Source organism: Eubalaena glacialis, chromosome 18, assembly GCF_028564815.1.
Source record: "Eubalaena glacialis isolate mEubGla1 chromosome 18, mEubGla1.1.hap2.+ XY, whole genome shotgun sequence".
NCBI classification, from domain to species: Eukaryota; Metazoa; Chordata; class Mammalia; order Artiodactyla; family Balaenidae; genus Eubalaena; species Eubalaena glacialis.
The window spans coordinates 59,806,110-59,833,566 of NC_083733.1; the positions used below are offsets into that span (position 1 = coordinate 59,806,110).

A 27,457-nucleotide genomic window follows, 5' to 3' on the forward strand; every position below is an offset into this window, starting at 1 on the left:
GGACCGGCGGCTCCTTGGTAATCAGAACTCCTGCCACTCTCAGTGAGGGCAGGGGCGCGACGCGGTGGGAAAAGGGCTGAGCATCCAGCGTGGGGAGGATGGGCCAGGACTTTGCCCAGGGACCTGTGCTGACAGGTCCAGGCCTCTCCCCGCTCTTGCCTCGGCCCCTGCCCTGGCCTCGCCCACACCCACATCGGGAACCGGGAGCACAGCTTTCGGTGCCAGTCCTGCTGTGCCCCGGGCACTGGGTGCTGGCCTTTCCCCTCACCCCCTCGTTCCAAACCGGTCTGTCCAGCTGTCCACCCCAAGGAGTGAAGCCTCCCGCCCCACCTCAGACACCCCAAGAAAGCCAGAGTCCAAACGCGTGTGTAACTGTGGGGAGGGAGGATTTACTCGCAGGGGAAGGACAGGGAGGTCACAGAAGTGGTTCACGGCGGTGCGGGGGACCGCAGGGGGCATTCCCGCGGCTCAGGCGTCCCCAACCACGTCGGGGTGCTTCTGCCGCAGGTGCTTGTCCAGGGTGGCCCGCAGGCCGAAGGGCACGCAGCAGTGGGGGCACTTGAAGCGGGGCCCGCCAGGCCCCAGGCCGTGCATGCGGCGGTGGCGGTTGAGTTTGCTGCTCTGGGCGCAGGCGTAGGAGCAGAGCTCGCAGGCGTAGGGCCGCTCGCCCGTGTGCGAGCGCCGGTGCACCGTCAGGTTGCTGCTGTTGGTGAAATGCTTCCCGCAGAACTCGCAGCTGCCCCCGGGCCCGGGCCCCCGGCTCTTGCCCGCTGGCTTCAGCGTCTTCTTGGGTGACGTCTTCTGGTTCTTCTCGGGGTCAGTTCTCTGCTCCTTGGTGTCAGCTCCCCAGCTGTCCACGCCAGGGCCTGCCTGGGCCCCACCGCCAGGAGCCCCAGGTTCCTGGACCCCCGCCGTGGCGGCTGCTCCGGCCCCCTCTCCGCCGCTGCACGGGAGGATGCTGGCCGGGGCGGCGGCATGGGCGGCCGGCTCCGGAGGGGCGGCGGAGGCCTGCTCCTGACTGGCATCGGCCACGCAGGGGCTCTGGGGCCGTAGCTGCCGATGGGTCTTCTTGTGGCGGTTGAGCTTACTGCTCTGGGCGCAGGCATAGGGACACTGGTCACAGGCGTAGGGCCGCTCGCCAGTGTGCGAGCGCATGTGCACCTTCAGGTTGCTGAAGGAGCTGAGGGTCTTCTTGCACACGGGGCAGGTGGGGCTCCGCCGGGCGGGACCCAGCCGGGGGCCCTTGGCCTCGGCTTCTGGCCCCGCCACCGCCGACACGGCAGCAGCCACCTCGGCCAGGCCCAGCAGCGGGGCCTCTGGGGCCTCGGGTTCCGTCTGGTATATGGACAGTCCATGGTCCCACTGGGCGTGGCGCAGCAGTTTCCAGGCTCCCGTGAACTGTCGGCCGCAGCGGAGGCAGCTCAAGGCCTTCAGGTCCTCGCGTTCTGCAGAGAAGAGAAGGGCCAGGGGTTAGTGTGTCAGGCAAGTCAGAGCAGTTGCTGTTCACAGCTGCCGGCTGGACACCTGCTGGGGTAGAGGCTCTATTCCAGGAGCTGAGACGCAGCAGTAAGAGGCAAGACTCCCTGCCCTCAGGAAGCTGGTGTTCAGAGAGGTGGGTGGACAGACAAGAAGCAAGGAAAATCCGTGCAGTGGATGATAAGTACTTGGGGATTTTCTTTGTGTTTGAAAAATCTTCAAGAAAAGGTAAAAAGTAGAGCAGAGTGATGGACGGGGGAGTGTTATTTTATACTGGGGTTAGGAAGGCCTTGCTGAGCAGGTGACCCAATTCAGTGTGCTAGGCACCTGCCACCCGCCACGCTCAGCTCCCTCTCACAACTTTCCTTCAAGACAGGAAATAAGACCTCCATTTTCCAGATGGGAGAACTGAGGCAAAGAGACCTTTCCCCAAGGTCACACAGCTAGGAATGGGTGGAGCTGGGGTTTCAATCCAGAAACCCAGGGAGTGGGAGATAGAGGTTTTCAAGAAAAACGATTGGTTTAATAATCAGAACAGCTCTTGATAACTGAGTGGGTTTCTGTGCCAGGGCCCAGGCTCCTGGGTCCCATGCATGATCCCCTTTTCCTGCCTTACAGAAGAGGGGGCCAAGGTCTAAATGGGGAGAAGGCTTAGCAGCCACCTAGAGAGGTAGGGGTGTGGACAGTGTGCTAGGTTCCCCTCCCTCTGCATGGAACCCAGATTGAGAGTCCTCCAAATCAAGATACTCCAGGCACTGTCAGTAAGGTACTTCCAGATCTATTTGCCTTTATGTCTTGGATGCGGGTGGCTTTCCTGATGCAACACCAGGGTCAAGAGCATAGGTGGGGTTGGAGAGGGTCAGCCTGGCCTGACTTCCAGCTGGCTCTCCTGCTCCCTAGCTGTGTGACCTTGGGCAAGAAATACCCCTCTCTGAGCCTCAGTTTCCTCATTTGCTAGAATATGGGGATCCTAGGGGTCTTCTCCCTTTTAGACTTGCTGTGAGCTCAGAAGCAGCTGAGAGCTGTGGTCCATCAAGCCCTCAGTAAACATTAGCTGAGGTGTCCACAACTCTCCCAAGTCCAAGCACCTAAGAGTGTATTGTTCTAATGATCCCATCACAGCCCCTCCTTTGCCCACCAGGCTCTAACTCTACAGCTGAGCCAATCATAATTCCTCCTCCCCCCCTCCCACCACAGGACCCTCTCCCTGGCCCAGCCCCGAACATAATTCCATTTCTCACAAATCCCAGGAGCACATGGCCCAGAGACTGGAAATCTAGAGCTGTGGATGAGCCCCACAATCAACGCTGACCAAAAGCTCAGCTCGCCATGAGTCTGGTACCAAGTCAAGAGTTTTAATTCCTACCCAAGGGGAGGAACCCAGGTATCCAGACACCCAGGACCTGGCTCAAAACAGGGCCTTCCCAGCATGCAAGGCTGGGAGATTCCATCAGGGAGGGAAAACCGAAGCCCCTTCCCTGGCTCTGAGCAAATGCCCAGCACCTCAGTCAGAAGTGATAAAGAGGTGGAGGGGGTGACAACACCCCCCGGTCCAGCTGGCCTCAGCTCCCCTCCCCCAGGCCGCTGCCCTCCCCAGAGGTGCCCCCTGCTGCCACACTGGTCCAGCCACCTGGCCAGTTATTTCTGGCCAAGGGGAAGGAGAAGTGAAACCAGATTGGGGGTGTGTGTATGGCAAATCCCCAGACCAATCTTCTGGGGCTGGCCACACCCTGTGGGTGGCCCTGCTTCCCTGCCCAGCCCCCATCCTCACCCACCCCCCTCACCACCACTAGTCTCAGCCCTAGGACAGGGCAGGCTCTGGCCACGCCTAGGCTGCACCCGGTGGGGAGCCAGAAAGGGGAAGTAGTGCTCACTGCCCCGCCTGTCCAGGTCAGCCCCTTCTCCCACAGGAAGCTGGGCCCTTGAACTTGAGACCAGGGACTGCATTCCGGCTTTACTCACCTGAGCCGTGGCCGGGGCTGGGGCCTCTGAAGAGCTGACAGCCCAGCTTCTTGTGGTCCATGAAAGCAGTGATGGCCTCCAGCGGGAAGGTCTGCAGGCAGCGGCCGCAGGTCAACAGATCTGGGTGTTTGTCGGTCCACGGCTGGCGGTCTGCAGGGAGGAAGCGGGTGGTGAGCGTGGGGTGGGGCCAGGATGGGGCCTGGGGGTTCCGAGGGAGAGGGAAAACCCGAAGGTCAAAAGGGGGGGCTGGAGGCCAGGACCCGGCGAAGAAAATAAGGCAGGGGCGGTAGTGCGGGGGTGGGGGGGGCGGGGGTCGGTGCCCCGAGAAGGAGGTCCCACCCGAGAGAGAGAGACGGGAGGGAGGCGGGCCCGGGGCAGGGGCAGGGGGCGCTCACCGTGAAGGTTCGGGGTCAACGGCGTCCACGGCGCCCACTGGTTGCGCAGGCCCAGGGCGTGGAAGAGGCCGCCAGCGGGCACGGGGCCGGGGGAGTGGCGGGGTTCGCCTTCGAACCGCCCCGGCGCGGGCATTTCCTTCGGGTTGAAGGGCCCTAGCCGCCGGGCCTGTAGGGGCCGCGGGTCCGGCTCGGGCTTCACATCGATGAAGAGGTCCGGCATCTCCATCTCGTCGTCTGAGTTGGCGGCGGGAGCAGGCTCTCTTCGGCGAGGCATGCAGCCGGCCTTGCGGCGGGACATGGGTCACGGGCAGGCGGACTGGCGGGCGGAGGACTCGCGAGCCGTGCGCGCTCACACCGAGGCGCCCAGGTGAGTGACTGCGGCGACCCGCGGAGAACTCTCACACGTGCTGGCCCGGCCCGTGGCTCCGCCCACCGAGGCGGGGCCTGACGCGAGAGGACTGCCCCACCCTCAGCCAAACTTAATCCGGACCGTGCCCCCTGCGTTTCTCTAAGTGATCAAATCTTAACCATAACGAGTTCACACAACCACGCATAGAAACAGCTATTCCTGATCCCGTTTTCGGGCTGGTGGAAACTGAGGCACAAGGTGCCCACACACACCCCCAAGAGAGAAAATGGTAGGGGCCACGTTTCTACCTAGGCGCCTGAATAGTAATCTGGTCTGTTCCATTAAACGCATTACAACAAAAGTTCCCTGGGCAAACATTGATTGAGCGCCTACTATGCACCAGCTTCTGGACCAAGTACTGGGGATGCAGCAGGGTACAAAACACAATAACCCTGGCCTCATGCAGTTTATTCGTTCAGGGAGCCAGGACTCTCAACAAGATAACTATGTAAAATACAGAGTGCCTTCCGTGACACCTGTCATGGAGAAAAAAAAAAAAAAATCCAGGAAGGGTTATAAAGGGACAGGATTACTGGGGTGACCGGTGGGCCTCAGTTTTCTCCCCATGCCGGGCCTGTGTATTCGAGGAGTTCTGTAGTGATTAAGTTCTGTATTGATTGAGTTCTGTGAGAAAACGAGGTCAGCTCCAAGGGCGTCTTTTGACCACTTTAAAGTCTTTGGCTTTTCTGAGATGGAAGCCCTGGGAAGGTTTTGAGCAGAGGAGGGTCGTGATCATATACATTGACTCTGCTCTTAGACCTGGGATCGTCTTTAAAACCAAATAGCCAACTGTCTTGCCTCCCTCGGATGGGGCCTCCTCAAACTTCCCTCCTCAAAGCTGCTCTCTCTGATCACTATTTGAAGTGGCATCAACACCCTGCCCCACCCTTCAACCCTGCAAGTTTTCTTTTCTTCCTGGCACCAACCACACAAGATCTAGAACTGTTTGTTTACTGTCCTCTCACCCCTTCCCCCAACGCAAGCCCCCTGAGGTCAGGGCCAGGGTCAGTCCGCCCCTGCCGTGTCCCCAAGCCCAGCACTGAGGGAATTTCACATGCTAATCTCCGCTGCAGGCCTGAGGGTTCCTCATATTGTTATTCAGGTCTCAGCTCAATTGTCCTCCAGAGAGCAGAGGACCTCCCTGACCACAGGATCTAAAGGAGCCCCACCCTGCTGAAGGCCTTACAATTTACACTCCATGACCTCCATCTGTCCCCAGTTCCCTCCTGGGCCTCAGGTTTCCCATCTGTTACCTAAGGTGGCTTCTTCTTCAGTGCCACCTCCCCTGACCACCCAACCTCCCCCAACCCTGCCACCCATTATCCCATTGCCCTTATTTTATTCCTTTTACATCCTTGTCAAGCCCTGAAGGATCTTGTCGATGTATTTGTTCATGTAATAACCTGTGGTGTCCCTCTCAGCCTCCCTAGATGTAGGTTCTGAGATGGCAGGAGCCAAGTCCGTCTTGTTCACAAATAGAGCCCCTAATCATTCATAGTTCAGTTAACAAATTGTGTATTGAGCTCCTGCTATGTGCATTCTTTCAATAGATATTTGCAGAGGGTCTGCGTACCAGGCACTGGGTCTTGGGGGTCCGCTGGGAAGCCAAGGCCCACAGGGCCCTGCCTTACTGAAACCGTGTGGAAGAAGTGAATTCTGAGCCCAGAGCAGCGCGTTTCCACCTCAGGCCATACATGTTGCCTTTCAGGACCTCAGTTTCCCCCTGTGTAAGATGCGGCTGCGGGGAGGGCTGCAGGACCAAATGACCGCCTCTGGTCTCTCCCAGCTGCTGCTCTCCAAGGCTTTTGCCTGGTGTGTGGCTGCTGAGAGCATGATCAAGTAGGGAAGGTGGGGTTCGGACTGGAGGTGCGGGGTAGGAGTGTGCACGTGTAGGGGGATGCGGGTGCCAAGTCCAATCTGCGCTTAACTCAGACGGGAGGCGCCTCAATTTCTTCTTCTGTAAAATGGGCATCCTGGACGTCCCCACCTCGCAGACTGGTGGATCAGCTCTAAGCGCTGGGCCAAGCCGCTGGCGGGGTGGCGCCCGGGTCTGTGCTGGCTTCCGAGCCCGCGAGCCCGCCCGAGACCACGTGGGGCGGTGGCGGCGCGGGCGGAACCCAGGCTCGGCGGCTCGCGGCCCGCCCGGGCCTCTGCAGCTAGGGCGCCGGCGGAAGTGGGGGCTCCAGCCGCTGCGGACCTCGGTGAGTGCGGGATTGTTGCTGGTGGGTCGCGAGCACTTTCCCGTTCCCCGGAACCGGCCCGGGACGCCCACCCGCGTGCAAGACCGGGAGTGGCGGCAAGAGTCAAGTCCGCGCCTGCAACGCCGGCTGCTGGGACGTTCTGGTCCCCGAACGCCTGCACCCGGGACTCTGGTTCCGAACGCAGCAGCGCACACATTCCCGCGCCCGGGGTGGGGGTGGGGGCGGAATGCACCCCCTCGGGAAAACAATAACGACGACGATATTATAACAGTAATAACGGCTGCGGTCTTGAGACTCCCGCCTTTCCTGGAGTAGAATCGCTCGCCTAATCTGAGCCGGGAGGTGGGAAGAACGTCCAGCCCGGGGCGGAGTGGGGAGTGGACGCCTGAGGGCCGGGAGGACCTACTTAGTGTAAGAAAAGGAGAGCGATGCGTGGCCAGGGCGGAATTGAAAGGAAACTGACCGGCCCAGTGGGCGGAGGTTTGGGGGGTGGGATTCTGCGTTTGGGGTCCCGATCCTCTCGGGGGAGGGTGTGGCCCATTTAACTAATTTGCATCCAGACGGGGCCCACCCATGAGGTGGGTGTAGGCTGGTCAGTATCTCGGTTAAGCTGGTAACTCCGCTGGTTCTCTACCTGGCAACTGAAGGGTTAGTTTGTCCACTGAACGCATCGTTCCCATTTTCTAGAAAGTGAGCACTGAGGCCCCAGGAACGGAAGTCTGTGAATCTCCTGGCCCTGCCATTGACCAAAGCGATGGGCGCTTTAGTTTTTCTAGTGGGAAAGGGGTTTGGACATTTTTTCTTGAAACCTGGGCAGGAAATCCTTGGCTTGGAGACTGACAGGATAAAGGACTCTCAGGCTTGGTCACCAGGGAGAATGGATAATGCCTGCTTTTGCTGTGTTGGGCACACCCTATGCGACCTTTCTCAAACCTGTTTCTTATCAGGTCACACCTTGACTCCCAAACCTCCAACGGCTCCCCTATGCTGGCTGAAAAAACTGCCCTTTTGCATAGGGCAGGGGTGATGGCCCTGACTCTGTTATCAGACCAGCCGGGGTTGGCTCCCTTTTCCTGCCAATCACAAGCTTGCACCCAGTCAATGATTTGGCATCGTCCAGCTTCAGTTTCCTCTTCGGGAAAATGGGGCTTGTGCAGGTATGACCAAATCTTTTTTTTTTTTCCTCCCTAATGGAGAAAACATGACTAACATGTTTAATTAGTCATGTAATTAAACATGTTTAATTTTGTTTTATCCAGGGATTGAACATAACTCTTTGGCCACTTGCATAATTCCCATCAGTCCTTCATTAAGTACTAGCCCTAGAGAGGAAGGAGAGTGTTTCTCCTGAAATACTTAAGTGTTAACCTACGTTGGGAGAAAGCCCTGGGAGCTGATGACCCTTGACTAAACTGGGAACGCAGTGGTCAGATACATTAGAAAATGTATATATCCCTTAATCTCATTCGCAGCCATAGTGGTGAGATAATGAAAATGTAGCAATCCCATTAATTCCATTCACTGTGGTCTTGCCCATCAGGCACAAACAAGGGAGTCTTCCTCGGCTTTGCTCAGTCCATTAGCAAATAGTGAGGGCTCTCAACCCTCAAAAGATAGCCTAATCCAATCACTTCTCCCCACCCCCCCACCCTGTCCCAGACGCCTGTCATCTTCCACACCGCCCACTGCAGTGGCTTCCTCACCAGGCTGTCTGCTTCTCCCTTTGCCCCTCCCAGTCCATTCTTTCTTGCAGCAGGCAGAGGGATCCCGTGATTACCGGAAGTCAGACCCTGCCCCTCCTCTGCTCAGAACCAGCCCCTGGAGAGACCCAAGTCCTCAAGCCCCTACACATTCTGCCCTTGCCCCAGCCTCCTGCATACTGGCCTCCTTGCTGTGCCTCAGTCTCCCTTCCATGGGCTTTGCATTTGCTGCTCCCTCGAACTGGAATGCTTTCCCCCCAGATCTCCACATGGCTCAATTCCTCATTTCTTTCTGGTCTTTTTTTTTTTTTTTTTTTAATCATTTTGCAATTTTTTTTTATTTTTATATTTTTTTATTTTTTCGCTGTGTTGGGTCTTTGTTTCTGTGCAAGGGCTTTCTCTTCGTTGTGGCAAGTGGGGGCCACTCTTCATCACGGTGCGCGGGCCTCTCACTATGGCGGCCTCTTTTGTTGCGGAGCACAGGCTCCAGACGCGCAGACTCGGCAGCTGTGGCTCACGGGCCCAGTTGCTCCGCGGCATGTGGGATCTTCCCAGACCAGGGCTCGAACCCGTGTCCCCTGCATTGGCAGGCAGATTCTCAACCACTGCACCACCAGGGAAGCCCTTCTTTCTGGTCTTTGCTCCAAAGTAACCTTATCAGAGAGATCTTTCCTGAGCCCCTTCCTGGAAACCACCTCTTACCCCCCCCAGGCAGGGCCAGGTGTCTGCTCTGGCCTCCTGAGGCCCCCGGGCTCCTTCATTCCAGCCCTGCCCACTCTGGGTCATCATTGTCTGGAGACCTAGTGTGTGTCATCCACTGGACTGTGAGCCCAGGAGGGCAGGGCTGGGCTCTTTCACTCCCAGCTGTGTCTCTAGCACCACCCAGCATGGGCCAGGCACCAAGCAGGCACTCAGATAACAGGGGGAGTGAATCCTTCCACAAATGTTCACTGAGTCCCCCCCTGGTTGCCAGGCCCTAATTGGGGCTGGGGATGGAGTTGTGAAGTAATCAGATATGTCCCTTCTCTCGAAGGCTTATGTTCTGTGGCAGAACAGACAGCACATAGGCAAACAAGTAAATGCATATTGTCAGGAGGTGATAGTGCTGTGGAAAAAAAAGATATTGCAGGGTGAAAGGGCTATTCTTTTCCTCCCCGTAAAGATGATGTTTGAGCAGCGAGCTGAATGAAGTAAGGGAGGAAGGTGAGTCATGTATCTGGAAATATATATATGTCTCCCAAATGGAAGAGGGTTCCAGGCAGTAAGAACAGCATGTGCAAAGGCCCTGAGGCAGGAATGTGCTTGGCATTTTCAGGGACTGACAACGGTGACCAAAGGGTAGAAGGGTGGGAGATGAGGTCAGAGAGGTGATAGGGCCTTGTAGCCATCGTGAGGACTTTTGCTTTTGCGCTGGGTGGGGTAGGAGCCATGGGAGGGCTCTGAGCAGAGGAGGGGTGTGATCAGACTTAGTTCTAACAGGAAGATCCCTCTGACAGCCGTGTGGGGAACAGACTGGGGTGAAGGTGGAGGCCAGGAGCCCAGTGGGAAGGCTACTGAAATAGTCCAGGTGGGAGGTGATGGTGGCTAGACCAAGGAAGGGGCAGAGTAGGGGTGGTGAGAAGTTCCCGGATTCTGGATGCATTTTTGAGGGTGGAGCTGACAAACTTGACTGAAGGATTGGATGTGGGTGGGAGAGAAAGCAAAGAGTCCAGGATACTGCGGATGTCCTTTGCCTGTGTGATCAGCAACCTCCCCCTGAAAGATCTTCCTGACAGCCCTAGGAGGTCTTTTTTTAATGTTTCATTTCATGGACGAGGAACCGGAGCAGGTAGGCTGCTCCTAGAGTTGCAGTGATCTGCCCAGACCCCTTGCAGTGAATCTGGGAGGGCTGGGACCCACCCGCTCTCCCCCAGACCACACCCTCAGCCCCTATGCCAGGTGGTGAGCTGTGGCCTGCCGCAGGTTCTCATATGGCTCGAGAGCTAAGAGTGGGTTTTGCATTTTTAAGTGGTTGGAAAACTGAAAAAATCTTTTGTGGCACATGAAAGTATATAAAATTCAATATCAGTGTCCCAATAAGTAAGGTTTTATTGGAGCACCGCCATGTTTCCACGTGTTTCTGTGTTGTCTGGCCACTTTCCTGCTACTCTGGCAGAGTTGAGTAGTTGTGACAGAGACAGAGACAGGCCCTTGAAGCCTAAAATATTTACCATTGGGCCCTTTACAAAGGAGATTTGCTGACCTTTGCTATATGTTCTGCTAATAAGATTTGGGCCAGCAGCGGGGGTGTCCTATCAGGAGGACTTGGCAGGTAGTTACACAGGGGCTGGGAAAGATCCGGGTCAGGGACAGAAAGAGGTTTGGAGAGTGCGTGACAGTAAGGCTAGGAGAGGGAGTTCAGAGTCCTGAGGGAGGATCTGACATTTTTTAAGGGACATGGAAGCATTCCGATATGTCCCTTCCTTTTTAAAACTAGAATTTCAAAATTCTTTTGAAAAGATTATACTGATTCAAAACGGATCCAAATTCAAACAGAATTTAAAAGGTAAAAAAAGGTAGACAGCTAAAAGTCTCCACCCCGGGCCTTCCATGGGCTGAATGACCCACGTGTGTTTGCAGTTTTTTTGTTTGTTTGTTTGGTTTTAGGCCGTGCCACGAGGCTTGCGGGATCTTTGTTCCCCAACCAGGGATCGAACCCAGGCCTCCAGCAGTGGAAGCGCCGAGTCCTAACCACTGGACTGCCAGGGAGGTCCCTGTTTGCAGTTTTCACGGAGACCGTCAAGCTGTCCCTCTTTGAGTGTCCGTGAGGCTGTGAATATGTTCATGTGTTCAGTAGTCATTGTTACCCACCCTCCATCTGTTTGTCTGCATCAGTGGTTCTGAACCAGAGATGATTTTTTTTTTTTTTTTGTCCCCCAGGGGACATTTGGCAATATATGGAGATCTTTTTTTTTTAAAAATGGCTTTATTGGGTTGTAATTCTCCTACCAAAGTATTCACCAGTGGAGACATTTTTGGTTGTCGCAGCTTGGGGTAAGGGTGGGGGACGCTCCTGCATCTAGCGTGTAGAGGCCAGGGATGCTGCCAAAACCCTACACCTATGCACAGGACAGCACCTTACAACGCGACAAAGAATGGTCCAGGCCCAACTGTCAATAGTGCCAAAGTTGAGAAGCCCTGGTCCATTGCTCTGCAGGATCCTTTCTTGCAAGGAGCTGACAGTTGAGCTCCAGAGACAGGAAGAGCCTCACAAGAAAAAGGACAATCCCAATCACCCCTGTACGGTGAGTGGCCCTGGAATGGGACGCTGGGTGCCTGATACGTGTCAGTCACTTCAGTTAATCACTTTAGAGAAGAGGAGACTGAGCCACAGGGAGGGGAGGGGTGCAGCTGCCTGAAACTTAGGTCCTTCTCTCTCTCTCCTCCTGCTCACAAAGCCAGCATCTCCCTGCATGCAATCAACAGCAGTGCAGTGGCGGGGGAGGGTGAATTAAGAGTTTGGGATTAAAATATCACACTACTATATGTAAAACAGATAACCAACAAGGACCTATTGTATAGCACAGGGAACTATACTCAATATTCTGTAATAACCTATAAGAGAAAAGAATCTGAAAAAGAATATATATATATACACATATTTATGTATAACTGAATCGGTTTGCTGTACACCTGAAACTAACACAACATTGTAAACCAACTATATTTCAATAAAAACAAACCCCCAAAAAACAAACAAAACCCAAACCAGCAACAACAAAAAAACCCAAAAAAACCCCCAAACACCTCAGTGCAGTGGCATGTAATATGTTCCAGGCCAGTGCTTAACTTGCACGTTTGTTAGGTCATTTAGTCCCCGTGACAACCCTGTTAGGTTGGTCCTCTTATCACCCCCATTTTACAGATGGGGAAACTGAGGCACAGACCGTTTAAGCAACTTACGCTAGGTCACACAGCAATACTGATACTAATACAGTCGGTATTCAACTGTAACTAACTTTTATGGAGAACCTAGTACCTAATAGGCCCTGTCCTGCATGAGCCTGTTGAATCCTGATAACGAGGCGAGGTGGCCGGCCGTTGGTGCCATTCCTCCACACAATGGAAGAGGAAACCGTCTCTTGCTTGAGGTCACCCAGCTAAGCAGGCCTGGGAGCTCACTCTCCACTCCATTCATTCCAGCAGAAACAGTATTTAAGGAGCCTGGTCCCTGTGCCACTTAGTGTTCAGGAGCTGGGGGCACAGCAGTGCGAAGAAAGCAAGGTCACTGCCTGTGGGGAGGCAGCCATCTCGCAGGGAGAAAGACCGCAAGCAGAAAAATAAATGGACAACGTCATGTGCAGGAGTGGTGTGTGCGACAAAGAATGAGGAAGCCTGTTTGGATGGAGGGGGCTGAGGGGTAGATCTTGAAGGCAGGGTGGTCAGGGAAGGGGAGAGGAGGTACAGGCAGAGGGAACCGCAAGTACCAGGGCCCACCAAGGGGCCGCGCCAAGCGTGCCTGAGGCCCAGCGTGGAGGCCAGTGTGGCCGGGTGGAGAGGGTAAGCGCCGCGCTCGGCGAGGGTGCTGGCGGGATCCGGAGCACTCAGGGCCTTGAGGGCTGTGGTGAGGACTTTGGCTTTGACTCTGAGCAAGACAGAAGCCAGGGGAGGGCTCCGAGCAGAGGAGGGATGTGATCTGACTCAGGTGTTAACAGGGTCCCTCTGGCCGTGTGTGCGGACAAACTGGCAGGGGGTGAAGGTGGAATTGGGAGTCCCGTGAGGAGTTGACTTCAGTAGTCCAGGCAGGAAGTGACGGTGGCTGGACCGAGATGTTGGCAGTGGACAGAGTGAGAACTATTAGCTTGTGAATACATATACACATATTTTTTAAATTAAAAAAATATATTTTCCACCTGAGTTTGTTTTTTTTTTTTTTTTTTTTTGGCTGCCTCAATTCCCCGACCAGGGATTGAACCCCAGCCACTGTAGTGAAAGTGCCAGATCCTAACCACTAGACCACCAGGGAACTTACACCCCCCCACCCCCCCGCCCAAGTATTTCTTTCTTTGTCTTTTATGATCTTGATATTTTCGAAGAACAGGATAATTTTTTTTTTTTTTTTTTGTAGAATGTCCCTCAATTTGACTTGCCTCATGATTAGATTCAGGTCATCCGTTTTTGGCAGGAATACCACAGAAGTGGTGCCCTGTCCTCAGTGTATCACATCAGGATGCACGTGGTGTTTGTTTGTCCTATTACTGCACATGTTGGCTTTCATGCCTAAGTTAGGGTGGTGTCCACCAGGTTTCTCCACCATAAAGTTACTCTTTAGTCTTTACAAGGAATATCTTATGAGGAGGTACTTTAAGACTTTGTAGATATCCGGGACCTTCTCAAACGTTCACTGACAAGTTTTAGCATCCATTGACAATTTTAGCTGCCGTTGTACGATGCGGATTTTTCCCTCTCCTCCTTTATGTATTTCTTCATTTATCTATTTACAGTAAGTATGGACTCATGGATTTGGCCCTTTCACGCTGACTCCTGTGTGACTGGGAATTTGTTTGGAAGATCGCATTTCATGACGGATTGGACGGGCTGTGTGTGAGAGAGGAGAGGAGGCCAGGACTTGTTCTTTCAGCAAATATATTTATTGCCAGGGACTGGGGATAAAGCTGTGATAAAAGCAGTGCAAAGGCCCTGCTCTCGTGGACCTCCTGAATGGTGGTGCCAGTTCCTGGGAAGAGGGGGACTGGCTGAGGGATGGCACAGATTTTAGGAGGGGGACTCAGGAATTTGGTTTTGGTCAGGTTAAGTGGAGGTGGGGTAGACAGGCCTCTGCGCCCAGGCCTCCCTCTTCCTGTAGCCCCACACTCCCCATAATGTCTCCCTGCTCTTCTTCTTCACCCAACAGCCAGGATAATGCAGACTCCACTGACCATTCCTGTGCCCGTGCTCCGGCTCCCCCGGGGCCCTGATGGCTTGAGCCGAGGCTTTGCCCCCGACGGACGCAGAGCCCCCCTGAAACCGGAGGTTCCTGAAATCCCGGAGTCTCAAGAATCTCGGGAATCCCAGGAACAGCGGGCCCGAGCCGCCCTTCGGGAGCGCTACCTCCGCAGCCTGCTGGCCATGGTGGGGCGCCAGGTGAGCTTCACGTTGCACGAGGGTGTGCATGTGACCGCCCACTTCGGAGCCACTGACCTGGACGTGGCCAACTTCTACGTGTCGCAGCTGCAGACTCCGATAGGCGTGCAGGCTGAGGCGCTGCTCCGGTGTAGTGACATTATCTCATACACCTTCAAACCATAAAGATGTTATCGTGTTCATCTTTCTGCCTTGGGCGTAGCCACAGTCTCCCAGGCCTCCATATGCTCCTGAGCTTGGACCTGTGGGCCCCAGAGAGTTCGGAACACCCTTGGAATTTTGAGCCAAGCTTCAAGCAACTCTGGCTTCTTGGGACAGTAAAATTCTGCGGCCCCAGGAGTTCTAGATCCTGTTGAAAGGAAGGCTCTACCTCACAGAACTCTAAACTGTACAGATACACGGGCCTCATGCCCGTTCCTGAAGATTCCGGGTGGAGAGAGGGAATAAAGGAAGGCAAATTGTCTAGTGGGAAATTGTCTGTTGAAGAGGCTGCAAAGTTCAGCCACCCTGGAAATACTCCCCTCCTGCCAAAGTACCAATTATCCCAGGAAATTTTGCCTCCTTTTTTTTTTTTTTAAATGTACCCTATAGGGATTGAGCCAGATTTAGGGAGTAGAAGGGTGGCTATCCACGGGCTGAATCCCGTGGAGCTGGGCCAGGAAGGGGAGGACACGTCAAGGGAGTGGGAGGAACTCCGATAAAGGTGTGGTGATTGGACCTCCCGCTAGTCTCTGGGAACGCTGGAGCGACCTGGATGCTAGACTTGGGAGATTTGTACTTTATTTCTTTTTCGGGTGGTCTAGGATGTCCATAGCGAGTTGCGCGGCTCGCATTGGGTCACATGGTCACGCGCAAGGGCTCCTCCTATTGCCTGTCCTCTGGGTGGGCAGATTCGCTTCCCCGCCCATACGGGGACTGGTTGGGACCTGTCTAACCCTGTGTGGCGGCACCACTGGGAAAAGGCAGAGGATTAAGGGTTAGGGTGAAACTTTGCCCTTTCTCCATTTCACCCCAGCTGTGTAGCGTGGCCGTCCGTATCACTCGCTTTACTTAGCCCCATTAGTAGTAGTCTTTCAGCAGATTTGTATTTATTTGGCCGCCGCGGGCGGCATGCGGGATCTTAGATTCCGGACTCTTGCCCCCTGCAGTGGAAGCGCAGAGTCCTAACCACTGGATCGCCAGGGAATTCCCTCAGCAGATTTACTTTTTTTTTTTTTTTAGATTTACTTTTAAAAAGTAATTTCTGCCCCCTTTGTAGTCCCATCTATTTAAGAAGGTAAGTGAAGATTCCATTAAATATAGATGAGATTTGCTTTGTTCTTCCTCAGTCGTCAAAGTGCGGTGGCCAATGAAGTTGAGTGAAGCATGTGGAGAGCCTCAGCTCCCATATGTCCATTCACAGAGCTACCTTTGGCGACTCCTGGGCCTAGCTTTCGAGTTGCCTAAGCAACGACGTCGCCTGCTCCTCCCCATGTGTCCTTTTTTGGTTTTAGCTCCTCCTTCCTCGAGTTGCTTGTTGGGCTGGGATAGCGTGGAGAAAGTGCGGATGCGAATACTAAGCGACTGAATCGAGCCCTTATGGGGGCGTGGCTTGAGTTCGTGCTAGTTCGTTACTGGCTCCGTGATCTACCTGGTCCATCGCCCAGTATTTTGGTGGGTAGATTGGTCCCTTGCTTTTGGCATTTCTTCCTTCGTTCAGTTTTTAAAAAAACTTAAATCAGGGCTATAATATTCCTTATGGGCTCCTATTTCAATTTTTAAATTTAAATTGTATTTTATACAACGCTATCCAAATACAGAGGGTTATTGATGAAGCCGCAGTCTGCAAATGGAAGGCTAGAGACTAACCAGCAAGTGGGGACTGGCTTCGTCTGCAGGCGGATGATCCCTCTGTCCGCATCCATCACCTGTACTCATATATTCAACACAGCTTCTGTCGCCTTCCCTTTCAAGTTCTCCATCTCTTTACTTCTCTCCTTACCAGTTGGCCTAGCCCCACCAAGCAGATATCTTTACTTCTATCAACTCCATACCCTTCTCCGTGCCTGAGCTCGTGACGAATGTGTGAGAGCATAAACATTAGTTATCTAGATTAAAGCGGGGAGGCGGGGTGGGGGTGGGGGTGGGGGCTCAGGTTCGCGCTTGCGCGCTGCTCTGGGAGACGGCGTCCACCTCGCCCCGCCCCTCATATTCTGCAGTTCCGGCTCTGCAGATTCACTGCTCACGTTTCTTTTCCCTGTGGCTCTTTCTGCCTTTTGTTTCCTCCCTTTAACAACGCACGAGACAACTCTACCTGCAAATAACTTAAATTGATTTTCTGCTTTTCTGGGTACTCGGCGGTCTCACCGGCCCTTAACGAAAGTGCGGCTGCGAATGAGCAGGCGCACACGGGGCTCGGGGGAGGCGCGCTCGAGCTCCCGGCGGCGACGACTACGACGACCAGGAGAGCGGACGGAGGCGGCGCCTGAAGCAGTGGCTGAGCCCATGACCCGGGACGGCGGGAGGGCCCGGAGAGACAAGTCCGGGGCCCGGGGCATGTCCCCAGGGCCCCCGTGAGGAGGCGGCGGCGGCGATGGAGGTCCCGCCGCAGGAGGCGCCGCCCGGGCCGGGCGCGGACGGCGAAGCCGAGGAGGCCCCCGCCGAGGCCCCGTCTCCCAGTCCCGCATCGCCCCCGGCCGACGGGCGCCTCAAGGCTGCGGCCAAGCGCGTCACGTTCCCCTCCGACGAAGATATTGTGTCCGGAGCTGTGGAACCCAAAGACCCCTGGAGACACGGTAGCTACGGCTGGAGCGTGGAGGAGGGCTGGTGGGGGACCTGGGAGTCAGTGCAGAGCCCAGCACAGAGGTGGAGCTCAATAAGTTGCACCTAATGATGATTTAAGGAGACAGTCGTCAGTTTAGAGGTGGAGAGTGTTAGAGCGGAGGTGGCCGTTGGGTTGGGAAGGTGAAAAGTAGCTGGTTTATGCTACTCCCCCCTCATTCCCCCCTCCCAAGGGACGCTGAAGGTGATCTTTTTAGGAATTGAAACGGTGAGCAATCAAAGAAAGTTTGGTGGCTTGGGAGATTAGGAGGGCGGTAGCCTTTGAGTTTATAGTTTCCCCAGAGAAGGATAGAGCAGTCAGGGGAGGAAGAGTGGGTCAACATTGGCGCTGGAAGGGCAGTTGGAGGAGTTTGATGGGCCCATGGGGACAGAAAGGTTAACTTGCTGGTCTGCAAGCCTCGGGGCAAGGGATGGTCATGTGGTTCACTTCCTTGGGTGAAAGAAGGAAGAGGAATAAACCTGGACTATGCCTCTAGACCAGTCAGTAGATCCTGGGGTTGGGAAAAGGGAGTCAAAGTAAACAAACTTGCCAGAAAAGTAGCAGAGTTGGTGGTCAGTTTGGGGGTGGGTAAGGTAGAGGAGATATTCAGTCTTGGCATTAAGAAGAAGAAAAGTCACTGCGTGCCTCCTTTTCCTCTCCCCCCCCCCCAAAAAAAAAAGGGAAGCAGAGCATTGTCAGTCATTCAGGAGCAGAGAAACTTTGGAGCCTGGCTCTAGGAGGGTTTTTTTTAATTTTTAATTCCCCCGAGGAAGCATCGGGGAATTGGAGTTGCCAGTCAGTTGAAGGTGAGAGCATTGAAGAAGTTTGGTGGCTTGAGGTGTGGGGAGAGAGAGCAGGTCCATGGGCTGTATGTCCTCTGGAGAAGGTCGGCTCAGTGTTGAAACTGAAACGGCAGTTGGAAGAGTGTGTCTTATCCGTAGAGCTGGGAAGGTGGAAAGTTGCTTCAGGGGTGGATTGGCAGGGTTGAGTCCTGGCCAGGTCTGGCAGTCTTGCTGGGATGGAGCCTGCGAAGAGAGGGATCAGCCTGGCCCCGGCTCTACAGACGTTGGTCTGTTGGCCCTGGGGAGAGAGGAGGAACTGTTGCTAGTCTGTGGGCAGTGGAGGATTTGGTGGCTTTGATGTGAGAGTGGGAGACGTGGGAACTGGAAGCTGAACACACGGGGAACCACCATAAATGCCATCTTGGCCATTTATTGTTAAAGAGATGGTGGTTAATTTAAAATTCTTGGCCTTGGGAGCCAGCCCAGTCCCTGGGCTCTTGGCCCCGGGCGTAGGCGGGCACTTTTGGGTTGGAGGGCTTGGGGGACTGGGGCTGAGGAAGGGAAGAGTTGGAATGGGCCTCGGCTACAGCGTGATATCCAGTCCAGGGAGCTCAGCAGGACGCGGGAAGGACCTGGAGAGGCAGAGCAGGGTGGTGATGAGCCGGTGCTCCAGTTCAGTCCTGACTCCCGTTTACCCAGAGCATGACCTCAGGCTGGGTACCTAACGCCTCAGAGCCTCAGTTCCCCGTCTGTAAGTGGGTGAGAATACTCACGTCACAGGGTTTCAGAGGGGACAGAATAAGATTGTGTGTGGAAAGTGATTGGCCAGGATGAACCTTCATAAAGTTGCAGTCGTTGGTCATTTTAGGGGAGATGTTAGGTGCCACCGGTCATTTTAGGGGCCAGCCTAGAGGAGTTGGTTCACGGAGCTGGGGCCTGGATGTCTCCGCTCACAGGCTTCCAGGAGAGGGCCAGAATGGTAGTCCGCTTGTGGGCTTGGGGCAAGGCGAGGGGAAGATGTTCCGTCTGTGGGCTTTAGCGTAGTTGGAGATTCTGGCGCGTGGAGGGGGTGCGAGTGGGGGAAAGTTTCTGGTCTGCAGGTTCCCAGAAGGGGAACAGCTGTGTGTTACCAGCTGTTGGGCTTTGGGGAAGCCATTTTTCCTCTCTGAGCCTCCTGTTTCTTTCTCTGCAAATGGAGGTGCTAATTTCTACTGTGGAGTAGTTGTGAGGATTAAATAAGATAGTCCTTGTAAGTTCCTGCCACATAAATAGCAGCTGCTGTTATCCAGGCAGATTCAGTCCGGTTCTGTTTTTGTTGTTGTTGTTTTTTTTCCTCTTGTGGGCAGTTGTGGAGATGCAGTGAAGGAGTTTCTGGGGGGGGGGCCCCCAGGGGGGCGGGAAGAATGTCGAGAAAGAGGGTCAGTTGGCGTCTGGCTGGGAGGGGTTGAGAGGATGGTCGCTGACTGGTCTGCCCCCGGTAAGGGGTGGAGGTGGTGATAGCTCACGGGCTGGGGGAGTCTCCCATTCCTGGAAGTTTAGGGAGGGACAGCAAGGACTGCTGTGGACTCACACTCTGGAGGAGTCGGTGGGTCTGAGGTGGAGAGGTGATGACATGGAGAAATGGATCGATTTTTTTCATCCGTCTGGGCCGGGGAGAGGGGTTGCAATTGACCTGACAGGGAAGGAGTTGGGTGAGCTTGGGCCCCAGGCAGAGGAGGGGGCGTTGGTGGAGTTGGTGAGTTTGGATGATGGGATTTGGCGGGCCTGGCAGTGCTGAGGGGCTGGTGGCTCACCTCCGTGCCTGAGGAGGACGGTGCAGGGGTTGGCTGGCCTGGGACTGAGGGAGGTGGAGGCTCGCCCCCCAGGCTGTGGAAGGTCAGGCCAAGGGACTGCCTCGTTGAGAGAGCCAAGGATCTTGGCTGGGGGCTTCAGGGAGGAGCCGGCCAGACTTGGAGGAGGGGCAGGAGATTCGTTGGAGTTGGTCTGTAAACTGTGGGAAAGCACAGGGGGTGTCATTTGAGCTGTGGCCCTAGTGGGAAGGGTGAGGAAGGAGTCATTCTGGGGCCTGCTGTGGTGACACGACCCCAAGGCCAAGGGTGAGGGAGGAGCTGGCGGATCTGAATTGGAAGAGAGGTCCTTCAGAAGCTGTTCTCCATCGCAGAGTTGGAGAAGTTGCCTGGGCCAGGAGGTGCAGGAGCTGGGAGCTGGGAGCTGGGAGCAAGCAGCCACTAGAGGAATTGGGGCCCCAGCACAGGGCGCCCGTTCAGCAGAGCCTTGCCCTGGGAGGAGAGCTCAGCTGGGCCCTGACACAGCCTCTGACTGGGGTGGAGGAGGGCTGGGACTGAGACTTGTTGGTGGCCCAGCTGGGTGGGAGCCTCTGGGGGTGTCTGCCTAAGGCGAGAGCCCCGTCAGGCCCTGTCAGAGGTCATGTGTTGGGGGGTTCCTGGAGACCAGACATCTGAAGGAGGGAGATGGTGCAGGAAGGTCTCAGGCCTACAGAGGCTCAACCCGGCCCAGCACTCAGAAGGGCCTTCCCTGGCTCCCATGTCACATGGTGTCCCCGCCTGCCCCCAGTGCCAGGGGCCTGCTTATTTTCTCATTGCACTAAAGGCCATCTGCTGTTACCATACGTGTTTATTTCGTTTTGGTGGTCTCTTTCCCCCGCTGGAATGGAGGAATAGACACTGTCTGTCCTCGTTTCTACTCAGCCCCTCAAAAGACACAACAGTTATCATGGTTGAATGAGCGCCAGGGGCATGTGTGCAACCGTTTTGGAAGGGGTGAGGCCAGGCCATACTTGGGGTCCATCTAGCCAGGGTGCGCTTCCAGGCCAGCCCTGGCCGCAGCATGCTGTGGCTCCAGCAAGGCACTTATTCTTGCTGAGCTTGTTTGTTTCCTCATCTGTGAAATTGTGATCCCTGCCCTGCTGACCACCCAGGATATCTGAATGGAGGGCGTGGACCTGGTGGGGCAGGGTCTCTGCGGCAAGCCGGTTGCGAGTGGACGGGAGGTGAAGCTGGGGAGGAGGCTGCCTCAGTACTGCCAGGCTGGGCACGGGTGCGCTCCACTCTCCCTAGGGGGGTGGAAGCGGATGCCAGCGGAGGAGGGGCTGGCCTGGTGCACGCCCCCGCCCCCCAGTCCCATGGCGGCAGGCCCTGTGTTCCCAGCTCCTCTGAGGACCAGGGCCGGTTGTGTACCAGGAACTCTTCAGACCAAACTGCAAGAATGACCTGAGGCTCAGCTGTCTCCCCAGTCCCAGCTGAACGCCGTGTGGGGAGGAGACATGGGGTTTGCAAGGCAGGCATCGGAGAGCACATGACACTGGCCGTGGTCTGGGAGGCTGTCTCCCCCTCCCTCCAGCCCTGCCCATGACTCATTCCCCACTCCCTGACCTCCAGCCTGCGGAGTCTGTCCTGGAGTGGGGGTAGGGGAGTTGTGCCCACCAGGAAGCTCCTCATGTGAAGTGGAGGTGTCTGCAAGGTGCAGGGGGCTGGAACGTGCCCACCTCTAGCCACCCAAGCTTCGAGGCTGGGGGGGGCGAGGGGGGAGGGGTGGTGGGGACGGTGGCCATGATTTTTTTTTTTTTTTTTAACATCTTTATTGGAGCATAATTGCTTTACAGTGGTGTGTTAGTTTCTGCTTTATAACAAAGTGAACCAGCTATACGTACACAGGCCATGATGTTCTTAAATGACGATCAGAGAGGATGGAAATAAATGCCTTACTGTTTGGTCTCATTGAAACCCGTGCTGCAAATTTAGTCCTTGAAACTGGTTGGACTGGTGAGAAGGTACCTGTCATTGGTGGGAAGAGGCTCTCTTACTAGTTAATGGCTCGTTTTAGCCTAAGTGGTGGGTGGTCTTGCTGGGGAGTAGGGAGTGGGGTCGTGGGGGGTGGCTTTGATGCTTTCGCCCAGATTTCCATGTGGGCCCAACCTCACCTCCTACTGCCGGTGTTGGCACGTAGACTCTGCCGTGTGACTTTGGGCAATTGTTCTCTGTCTGTGATTCTTCTGTCTGTAAAATACAGCAGACATTAGTACCTCCTCAGGGTGGTGAGGATTAAGCGAGAAAACAGCGTCCACAGCAAGCACTCGGTGGGTGTTCCCCTCGTTATTCCTTCGTTGCCAGCCTTCCGCCCCCGCCCTCAGTGCGGTGCTGTCTCCCCCAGCGTTTCCCTCGTCAGAACCCTGCTGTCTGTCCCTCAGAGGCCTATTCCTCCGAGACGAGTGCCCCGACATCCCTAACAGGGTGATCCTGTCCGTTCCAAGCTGGGTGACTCTGGACAAGTTGCCCAGTCTCTCTGAGCTGAAACTCAATCAGCCTGTCTCAGCCCTCCCCCAGCCTGAGAGGCAGCAAGGGCACCAAGAGTCGAGACTCAAAGCATAAGCTGCAGCCTCTCAGACGCTGGCCATGACTGTCGACAAGTTACGGCTGCCCCCTGAGCCTTGGTCCCCTCTGTAGAATGGCCCGGCTCCCCGGCCCTCTGCCCCGTGGGGACCCGACTGTGTGGACGGGCCTGTGTGGGGAGCGCCTGCTCCGCCAGGCCGGGCCCTCTGCGCCCTGGGGCTCAGGTGGGCCGCCCTCCGTCCTTCCACCCCCTGCACTTTATTTGTGTTCTCATCGTGTTTCCCTCTTCAAGGGCGAAGACCACGAGAGTCACCTCTGTGACCTCTGTCTGGCGCCCAGGAGGGCTCGGGGCACCAGACGGGGCGATGGGTGGCAGGAGAGTGAGGCTTTCCGTCAGATCTCATGTGCCACCGTGGCATTTGGGAGAAAGCTTCTGGGAGGACTTGATTGGCCTGTGCCCGGACGGGGCTCTCCCTCAGCGCCCCGAGGGGAGCTCTCGGGCCCCACGGGGTCCCCTCACCGCGGGCGCTCGGCACACGGTCATCCGGGGGGTCGTCGGCGGTGTGAGCGCATGTTTCTGGGAGCCAGGCGTCTCCTGTCTCTCACAGGCGTTTGGCTGCAAAAGTATTAAGAAGCGTGGAGCCAGACGCCCTGGGCTGGACTGGCCGTGACTGCGGCAGCTTCTGGGAATGGAGGCCAGGAATCTGTGTTTCTAGAAAGCTCCCCAGACGGCCAGGTTTGGCTGTCCTTCTGCTGAGGGCCCCTGATTCAGCTCAGCCACTCAGCACTCAGTCCCAGGGCTGCCTTCCAGACCTCAGTTCGGGGGTTGGCCGGGGTTGGCCTCATAGACTTGTTTTAGAGCGAATTGAAGTGCCGGACTTGGGGGAACTGCAGAAATGTGGTTTGGGCGGGCAGCCTGCTGCGGTCGAGCATGGAGGGGCCCAGGCCGAAGTCCCTGCTCTGCGGGTGACCCTAGCAGTCACTGCTCACTGCTCTCACGTGCCCACTGCTGGGCTGAGTGTGTATCTCTGTTACATCTCCCAGCCGCCCGGGAGGTAGGTGCTATTCCTTCCAGTTCGTAGGTGAGGAAATAGAAGCACAGAGAGGCGAGGTCACTTGCCTGAGGTCGCCACAAAGCCAGGCAGCGGGGAGCTGGGATTCAAACCCAGGCAGTCTGGCTGTGGGGCCTGCGCTCTTGGTCCCTGTGTCCCGGCTGTGTGAGCTTCGGCAAGTTGCTGCATCCAGTTCTGCATGCTGTGTAGCTTCTTCATCTTGAACCCATAACCCTTTGTAAGACGGAGATGACGATTCCGGCCTCGCCGGGTAGTGGAGGGATGAGAAGCAGACTGAGTGAAGGGCCCAGCTGGCTGGCACTCAGGAGGGGCTCGCCGTGGTTCTTGGACAGCTCCGGAGTCCTGGGAGGTTCGCGCAGCTTCTCTGTCCTCAGCATCGGGTCCTTATTCTGACCCTTGGCCCACGTTCCTCCTGTGCTACACAGTGTCGGCACATGGTAGGTACATCCCGGCCGAATGCGTGAGCAGCCTCTCATTTAGCGAATGCCAGTGTTAGGGGTCCAGGAGGAAGACAGGCCCGGCCCCGCCTCCATGGAGGTCACAGCTGAGTGAGGGAGACACACAGTAAACAGTTCTAATCAAACTGGGGTGCCCAGGACCCTGACGGGGAAGAGCTGAGGGCTGACGGGCAGGGCAAAGGTGGCTTCTTGGAGGAAGGGCCATCTCAGGCCTAAAGAAATCACTGGAGTTAGCCCGCTGAGGAGCATCGTACGTACGTGCGAAGGGCTGGAGGCAGAGGGAGCCAGCGAGGAGCATCTGGGAGGAGAAAACAGCCGATCTTACTGGAGTCGGAAGTCTGGAGGTGGCGGCAGGAGGGTCGGAGGTGAGACTGGAGAAGGCTGGGGGGGACCACCCAGGTGGGGCCTTGTAGGCTGTTAGCCTGAGGGTGGCGGGGAGCCAGCAGAAGGGGCATGCCTACTGTTTTCATCAGGACCTTCTGGGAGTGTGGCGTGAGGAGGGTGAGACCGAGGCTGGGGACCAGGGAGGTAGCCATGGGCCACGAGCCTGTAGACTCTTGGCTCCATGTGGCCCTGCACTGGCCAGTAGCTGACTTTTTTTTTTTAATAGATTTATTTAATTAATTAATTAATTTATTTATTTTTGGCTGCGTTGGGTCTTCGTTGCTGCGCGCGGGCTTTCTCTAGTTGCGGTGCACGGGGCTACTCTTAGTTGTGGTGCGCGGGCTTCTCATTGCGGTGGTTTCTCTTGTTGCGGAGCACGGGCTCTAGGCGTGCGGGCTTCAGTAGTTGCGGCACACGGGCTCAGTAGTTGTGTCTCGCGGGCTCTAGAGCGCAGGCTCAGTAGTTGTGGTGCATGGGCTTAGTTGCTCCGCAGCATGTGGGGTCTTCCCGGACCGGGGCTTGAACCTGTGACCCCTGCATTGGCAGGCGGATTCTTAACCACTGCGCCACCAGGGAAACCCCTAGTAGCTGACATTTGACTTCTTGATTTATTCACCAGATTTATCTGAACCTCCCCCTCCCCCAGAAGGTTTTGCCATTGCAGTGTTCTCCCTAACACTTCCAAGGTGACAGTTTCCCCCATCCGTTCTCTCCTTGGGTCTCTGAGCTCCAGCACCCCCCCCCCCCACACCCGTTAGTTCCTGCTGCCCTTGGGTGACGTGGTGGGCAGTGGGGCCGCTGTGCACTTGGGTGCTCGCACTACCTCCCCCTTGTGACCTCAGCAACTGGCTTCACCTGTAAAATCCCCTTAGGTCCCACACTTCCCGGATCCAGAAAGCTCTAAAATCTGACCCAGGCCCTGCTGGGGGTCTTACATAATATTTCAATAGTAGGTATCCTATCACCTTTCTGAAAGCCAGGAAATTCTGAATTCTAGAATATGTGGTCCTAGAGTTTCCGGTAGGAGACCATGGAGCCCCAGTGGACCTCATTCCCGTATCAGTGAAACGGTAGTAACAGGAGAGGCAGCCTAGGGCTCGGGCTTTGGAGCGTGCCGGTGCCAGTCCGGCTCTGCCCTGAGGTGGTCGCCCAGCTTCTCTGCCTCAGTATCCCCATTTGTATGGGGATTGAGGATTAGATTATTCGGAACTTGGGAAGCGACTGGACCAGTAACCAGCTACTGCCGGCACTCAGTAAGGGCTTGTTAGAGTTGAATGGGGTCGTGTCCCTCTTGAGCCTGCCCGGGCTCCCTCCTCTCTGAGAGCAGGCTGACCGTCCCGTGACCCTGGGCTGGATGGGATAGGCGAGCACTCTGCCTGGTGTGACTGCAGCTGCAGGAATTCAGGCATGTCCCAAAACCTCCCTGTGTCACAATTTGCTCATTCGTGAAGCTATTTTGGCAGACGAGGAGTCTATTTCAGAGGTTTCTGGCTCTCTGTGAGGAGCCAGGCCCGGGGCCTTCGCAGCCAGGAGCACACTCCAACTCCAGCAGATCTGGTGAGAATGCCCTGGGTCCTGGACGTCACCGCTTCCCGGCTGCCACCATCATCGCCCACCCTGGCCCCGGTGCTGCTCGTGTTAGGGCAGCTCCCTCTGCGGGGGGCTTTCCAGGCTAGAGCTGCAACAGGAGGCTGGGGTCTGGCGTTTTCAGTTGGTATGGGAGAGATGGAGGGGGACCCGTGTTCCAGGAAGGGGGTTCCGAGGCCAGGTGGCCACAGGAATGATCGACAGCCATCATGCTTTGGTTGTTTCCCCCCCTGTTGGGAAGGCAGTTCCACGAAGGCAGAGCCCATCTTGGTTTGGCTACCCTCTGGGTCCCCAGAACTTCTCGTGGTGCCTGGCGCTCCGCAGGCCCTCATGTCGATGGATTGGTGGGGGATGGAGGTACACAGTGGGCACTCTGTAAAGTTATTCTCACCCCCTGCCTTACTTTCTGCAACTGCTGTGGAGCCGTTGCCTCAAGGTGGGGGTGGCAGCTTGGAAGTGTCTGCTGGCAGCCGTTCGGCTCATGTCACTTGCCTGACACCCTCTCCCTTTCCAGCGGAAGCCTGGGGTGGGAGCCCTGTGGTCTGATTCTGCGGAGGCCTTGTTGGATCCCAGCTGGGATGTCCTCCCTGGTCGGGTGGGCGGGCCCCTCTTGGAACCCATTGGGGTCGGACTCGTGAGCCACCTTCACGCCCACCCCTCCGTCTCTCCACAGCCTTAGTCTCCTGCCAGCTGCTGTCAGCAGTGTAGTGGGAGAGCCGCTCGTGTTCTGGGCAGCCCTCCCCTTTGTGCAAAGCAAAGCACCTTCCCAGCTGAACTCACTGGGTTCCTCAGAGCAACAGGGCTGGTGGGAGGGAGGAAGGGTGGGACTGCCGGAAGATGAAAGCAAACGCCAGGGAAGTGACCCTGCGGAGGGTCATGCTTTGGGATGGCGATGATGATGATGGTGATCTAAGCTCTTCACAGCAGGCAGAAGGGAAAGCTGAGGCTCACGGGTGCCAAGGCCACACAGATAGTAAGGGGAGGAGCCGTGTTTGAACCAGAAGGCACGGGGGGGGGGGGGGGCTCATCCTCTGTTCCCGAAAAGCCTCCACGGGCTCCTTCGTCACCACAGGGTAGAGGCCACGCCCCTGAGCCTGGTGGGAGCCCTTCCCCAGCTGGTGTCTGTCCTCCTCGGTCCCGATTCCCGGTGCTCAGCCTTCCTGCGCTGGCGCACAGGTCGTCCCCACACAGAGTGCTGCTCTGCTCTTCCAGGTTCCCATGACACCTCCTCACGCTGTGGTTATTTGTTTGGGTCCATCTCCCCCCACTGGACCTAGCAGCGCCGTGAGGGACGACATCTTGTCCGTCTGGCTCCCTGGAGGAGGCAAACCACTGAACACACCCAGGTGCCACAAGGACGCTGAGCAAAGTGGGTCTGCCAGCGAGTGCCCCAGGCCAGCGCCTCGGGGCCCAAAGGAGAGCAGGGGCCAAGGAGGATGCTCGTTGGATCACTTGTTCATGCTTCCATCCATCCATTCATTCATTCATTCCTTGCCTGCACCTCGCTCTGCTGTGAGCCAGGTGGAGGAGTCCTGACTGCTCTCCCTGCCCTCTCGTGCCCCTCCTCCGTTCCTGAAAAAGCGGACCTTGTTACTCCCCAGCTTCCAGTCACACTTACGGCCCACTTCCCCCCCACTGCCTTTCACACCCCATGCAGAATCCCTAAAACAGCTTAGGAGGCCGGTCCCCACCACCGTCGCTGACCACGACTGGGCTCTCCCTTCCCCATGTCCTCTCTGGGTTCAAGTGCGGTGGCTT

At 56.2% G+C, this 27,457-nt stretch overlaps 3 protein-coding genes across 7 annotated transcripts in view; 2 read left to right on the forward strand and 1 right to left on the reverse strand.

The window, feature by feature from the left end:
* Positions 1–381: 381 nt before the first annotated feature.
* Positions 382–4,188, reverse strand: ZNF296 (zinc finger protein 296). Its single transcript, XM_061173175.1, has 3 exons — positions 3,834–4,188; positions 3,439–3,588; positions 382–1,445 (listed from the first exon to the last, which is right to left on the reverse strand). The coding sequence occupies exons 1-3, from the start codon at positions 4,129–4,131 to the stop codon at positions 469–471; spliced, it is 1,425 nt and encodes a 474-aa protein (XP_061029158.1). The 5' UTR covers positions 4,132–4,188; the 3' UTR covers positions 382–468.
* On the forward strand, positions 4,130–14,789 carry GEMIN7 (gem nuclear organelle associated protein 7). Of its 3 annotated transcripts, none has more exons than XM_061173177.1 (2): positions 4,130–4,200; positions 14,037–14,789. In XM_061173177.1, the coding sequence occupies exon 2, from the start codon at positions 14,045–14,047 to the stop codon at positions 14,429–14,431; it is 387 nt and encodes a 128-aa protein (XP_061029160.1). In that variant the 5' UTR covers positions 4,130–4,200; positions 14,037–14,044; the 3' UTR covers positions 14,432–14,789. The 3 variants fall into 3 exon arrangements, with proteins under 3 accessions (XP_061029160.1, XP_061029161.1, XP_061029159.1); XM_061173178.1 differs by lacking the exon at positions 4,130–4,200 and adding an exon at positions 6,413–6,443; XM_061173176.1 differs by lacking the exon at positions 4,130–4,200 and adding an exon at positions 11,142–11,427.
* A 1,853-nt stretch (positions 14,790–16,642) lies between these two features.
* PPP1R37 (protein phosphatase 1 regulatory subunit 37) overlaps positions 16,643–27,457 on the forward strand; it is a 38,611-nt gene continuing 27,796 nt past the window's right edge. For all 3 annotated transcript variants that reach the window (XM_061173251.1, XM_061173253.1, XM_061173252.1), the window contains exon 1: positions 16,643–17,040. In XM_061173251.1, coding sequence (XP_061029234.1) covers positions 16,839–17,040 — 202 coding nt within the window. In that variant the 5' untranslated portion in view covers positions 16,643–16,838. The remainder of the gene's footprint in view (positions 17,041–27,457) is intronic.

What these genes read in the sequence shown, in the direction of transcription:
- ZNF296 (XM_061173175.1), bottom strand. Translation starts at nt 4,131, where the DNA reads ATGTCCCGCCGCAAGGCCGGCTGCATGCCTCGCCGAAGAGAGCCTGCT. An exon ending in GTTGACCCCGAACCTTCACG is followed by an intron (nt 3,589 to 3,833) that starts GTGAGCGCCCCC and finishes TCCTCCCTGCAG; the next exon opens with ACCGCCAGCCGTGGACCGAC. An exon ending in CAGCCCCGGCCACGGCTCAG is followed by an intron (nt 1,446 to 3,438) that starts GTGAGTAAAGCC and finishes TCTTCTCTGCAG; the next exon opens with AACGCGAGGACCTGAAGGCC.
- GEMIN7 (XM_061173177.1), top strand. Translation starts at nt 14,045, where the DNA reads ATGCAGACTCCACTGACCATTCCTGTGCCCGTGCTCCGGCTCCCCCGG.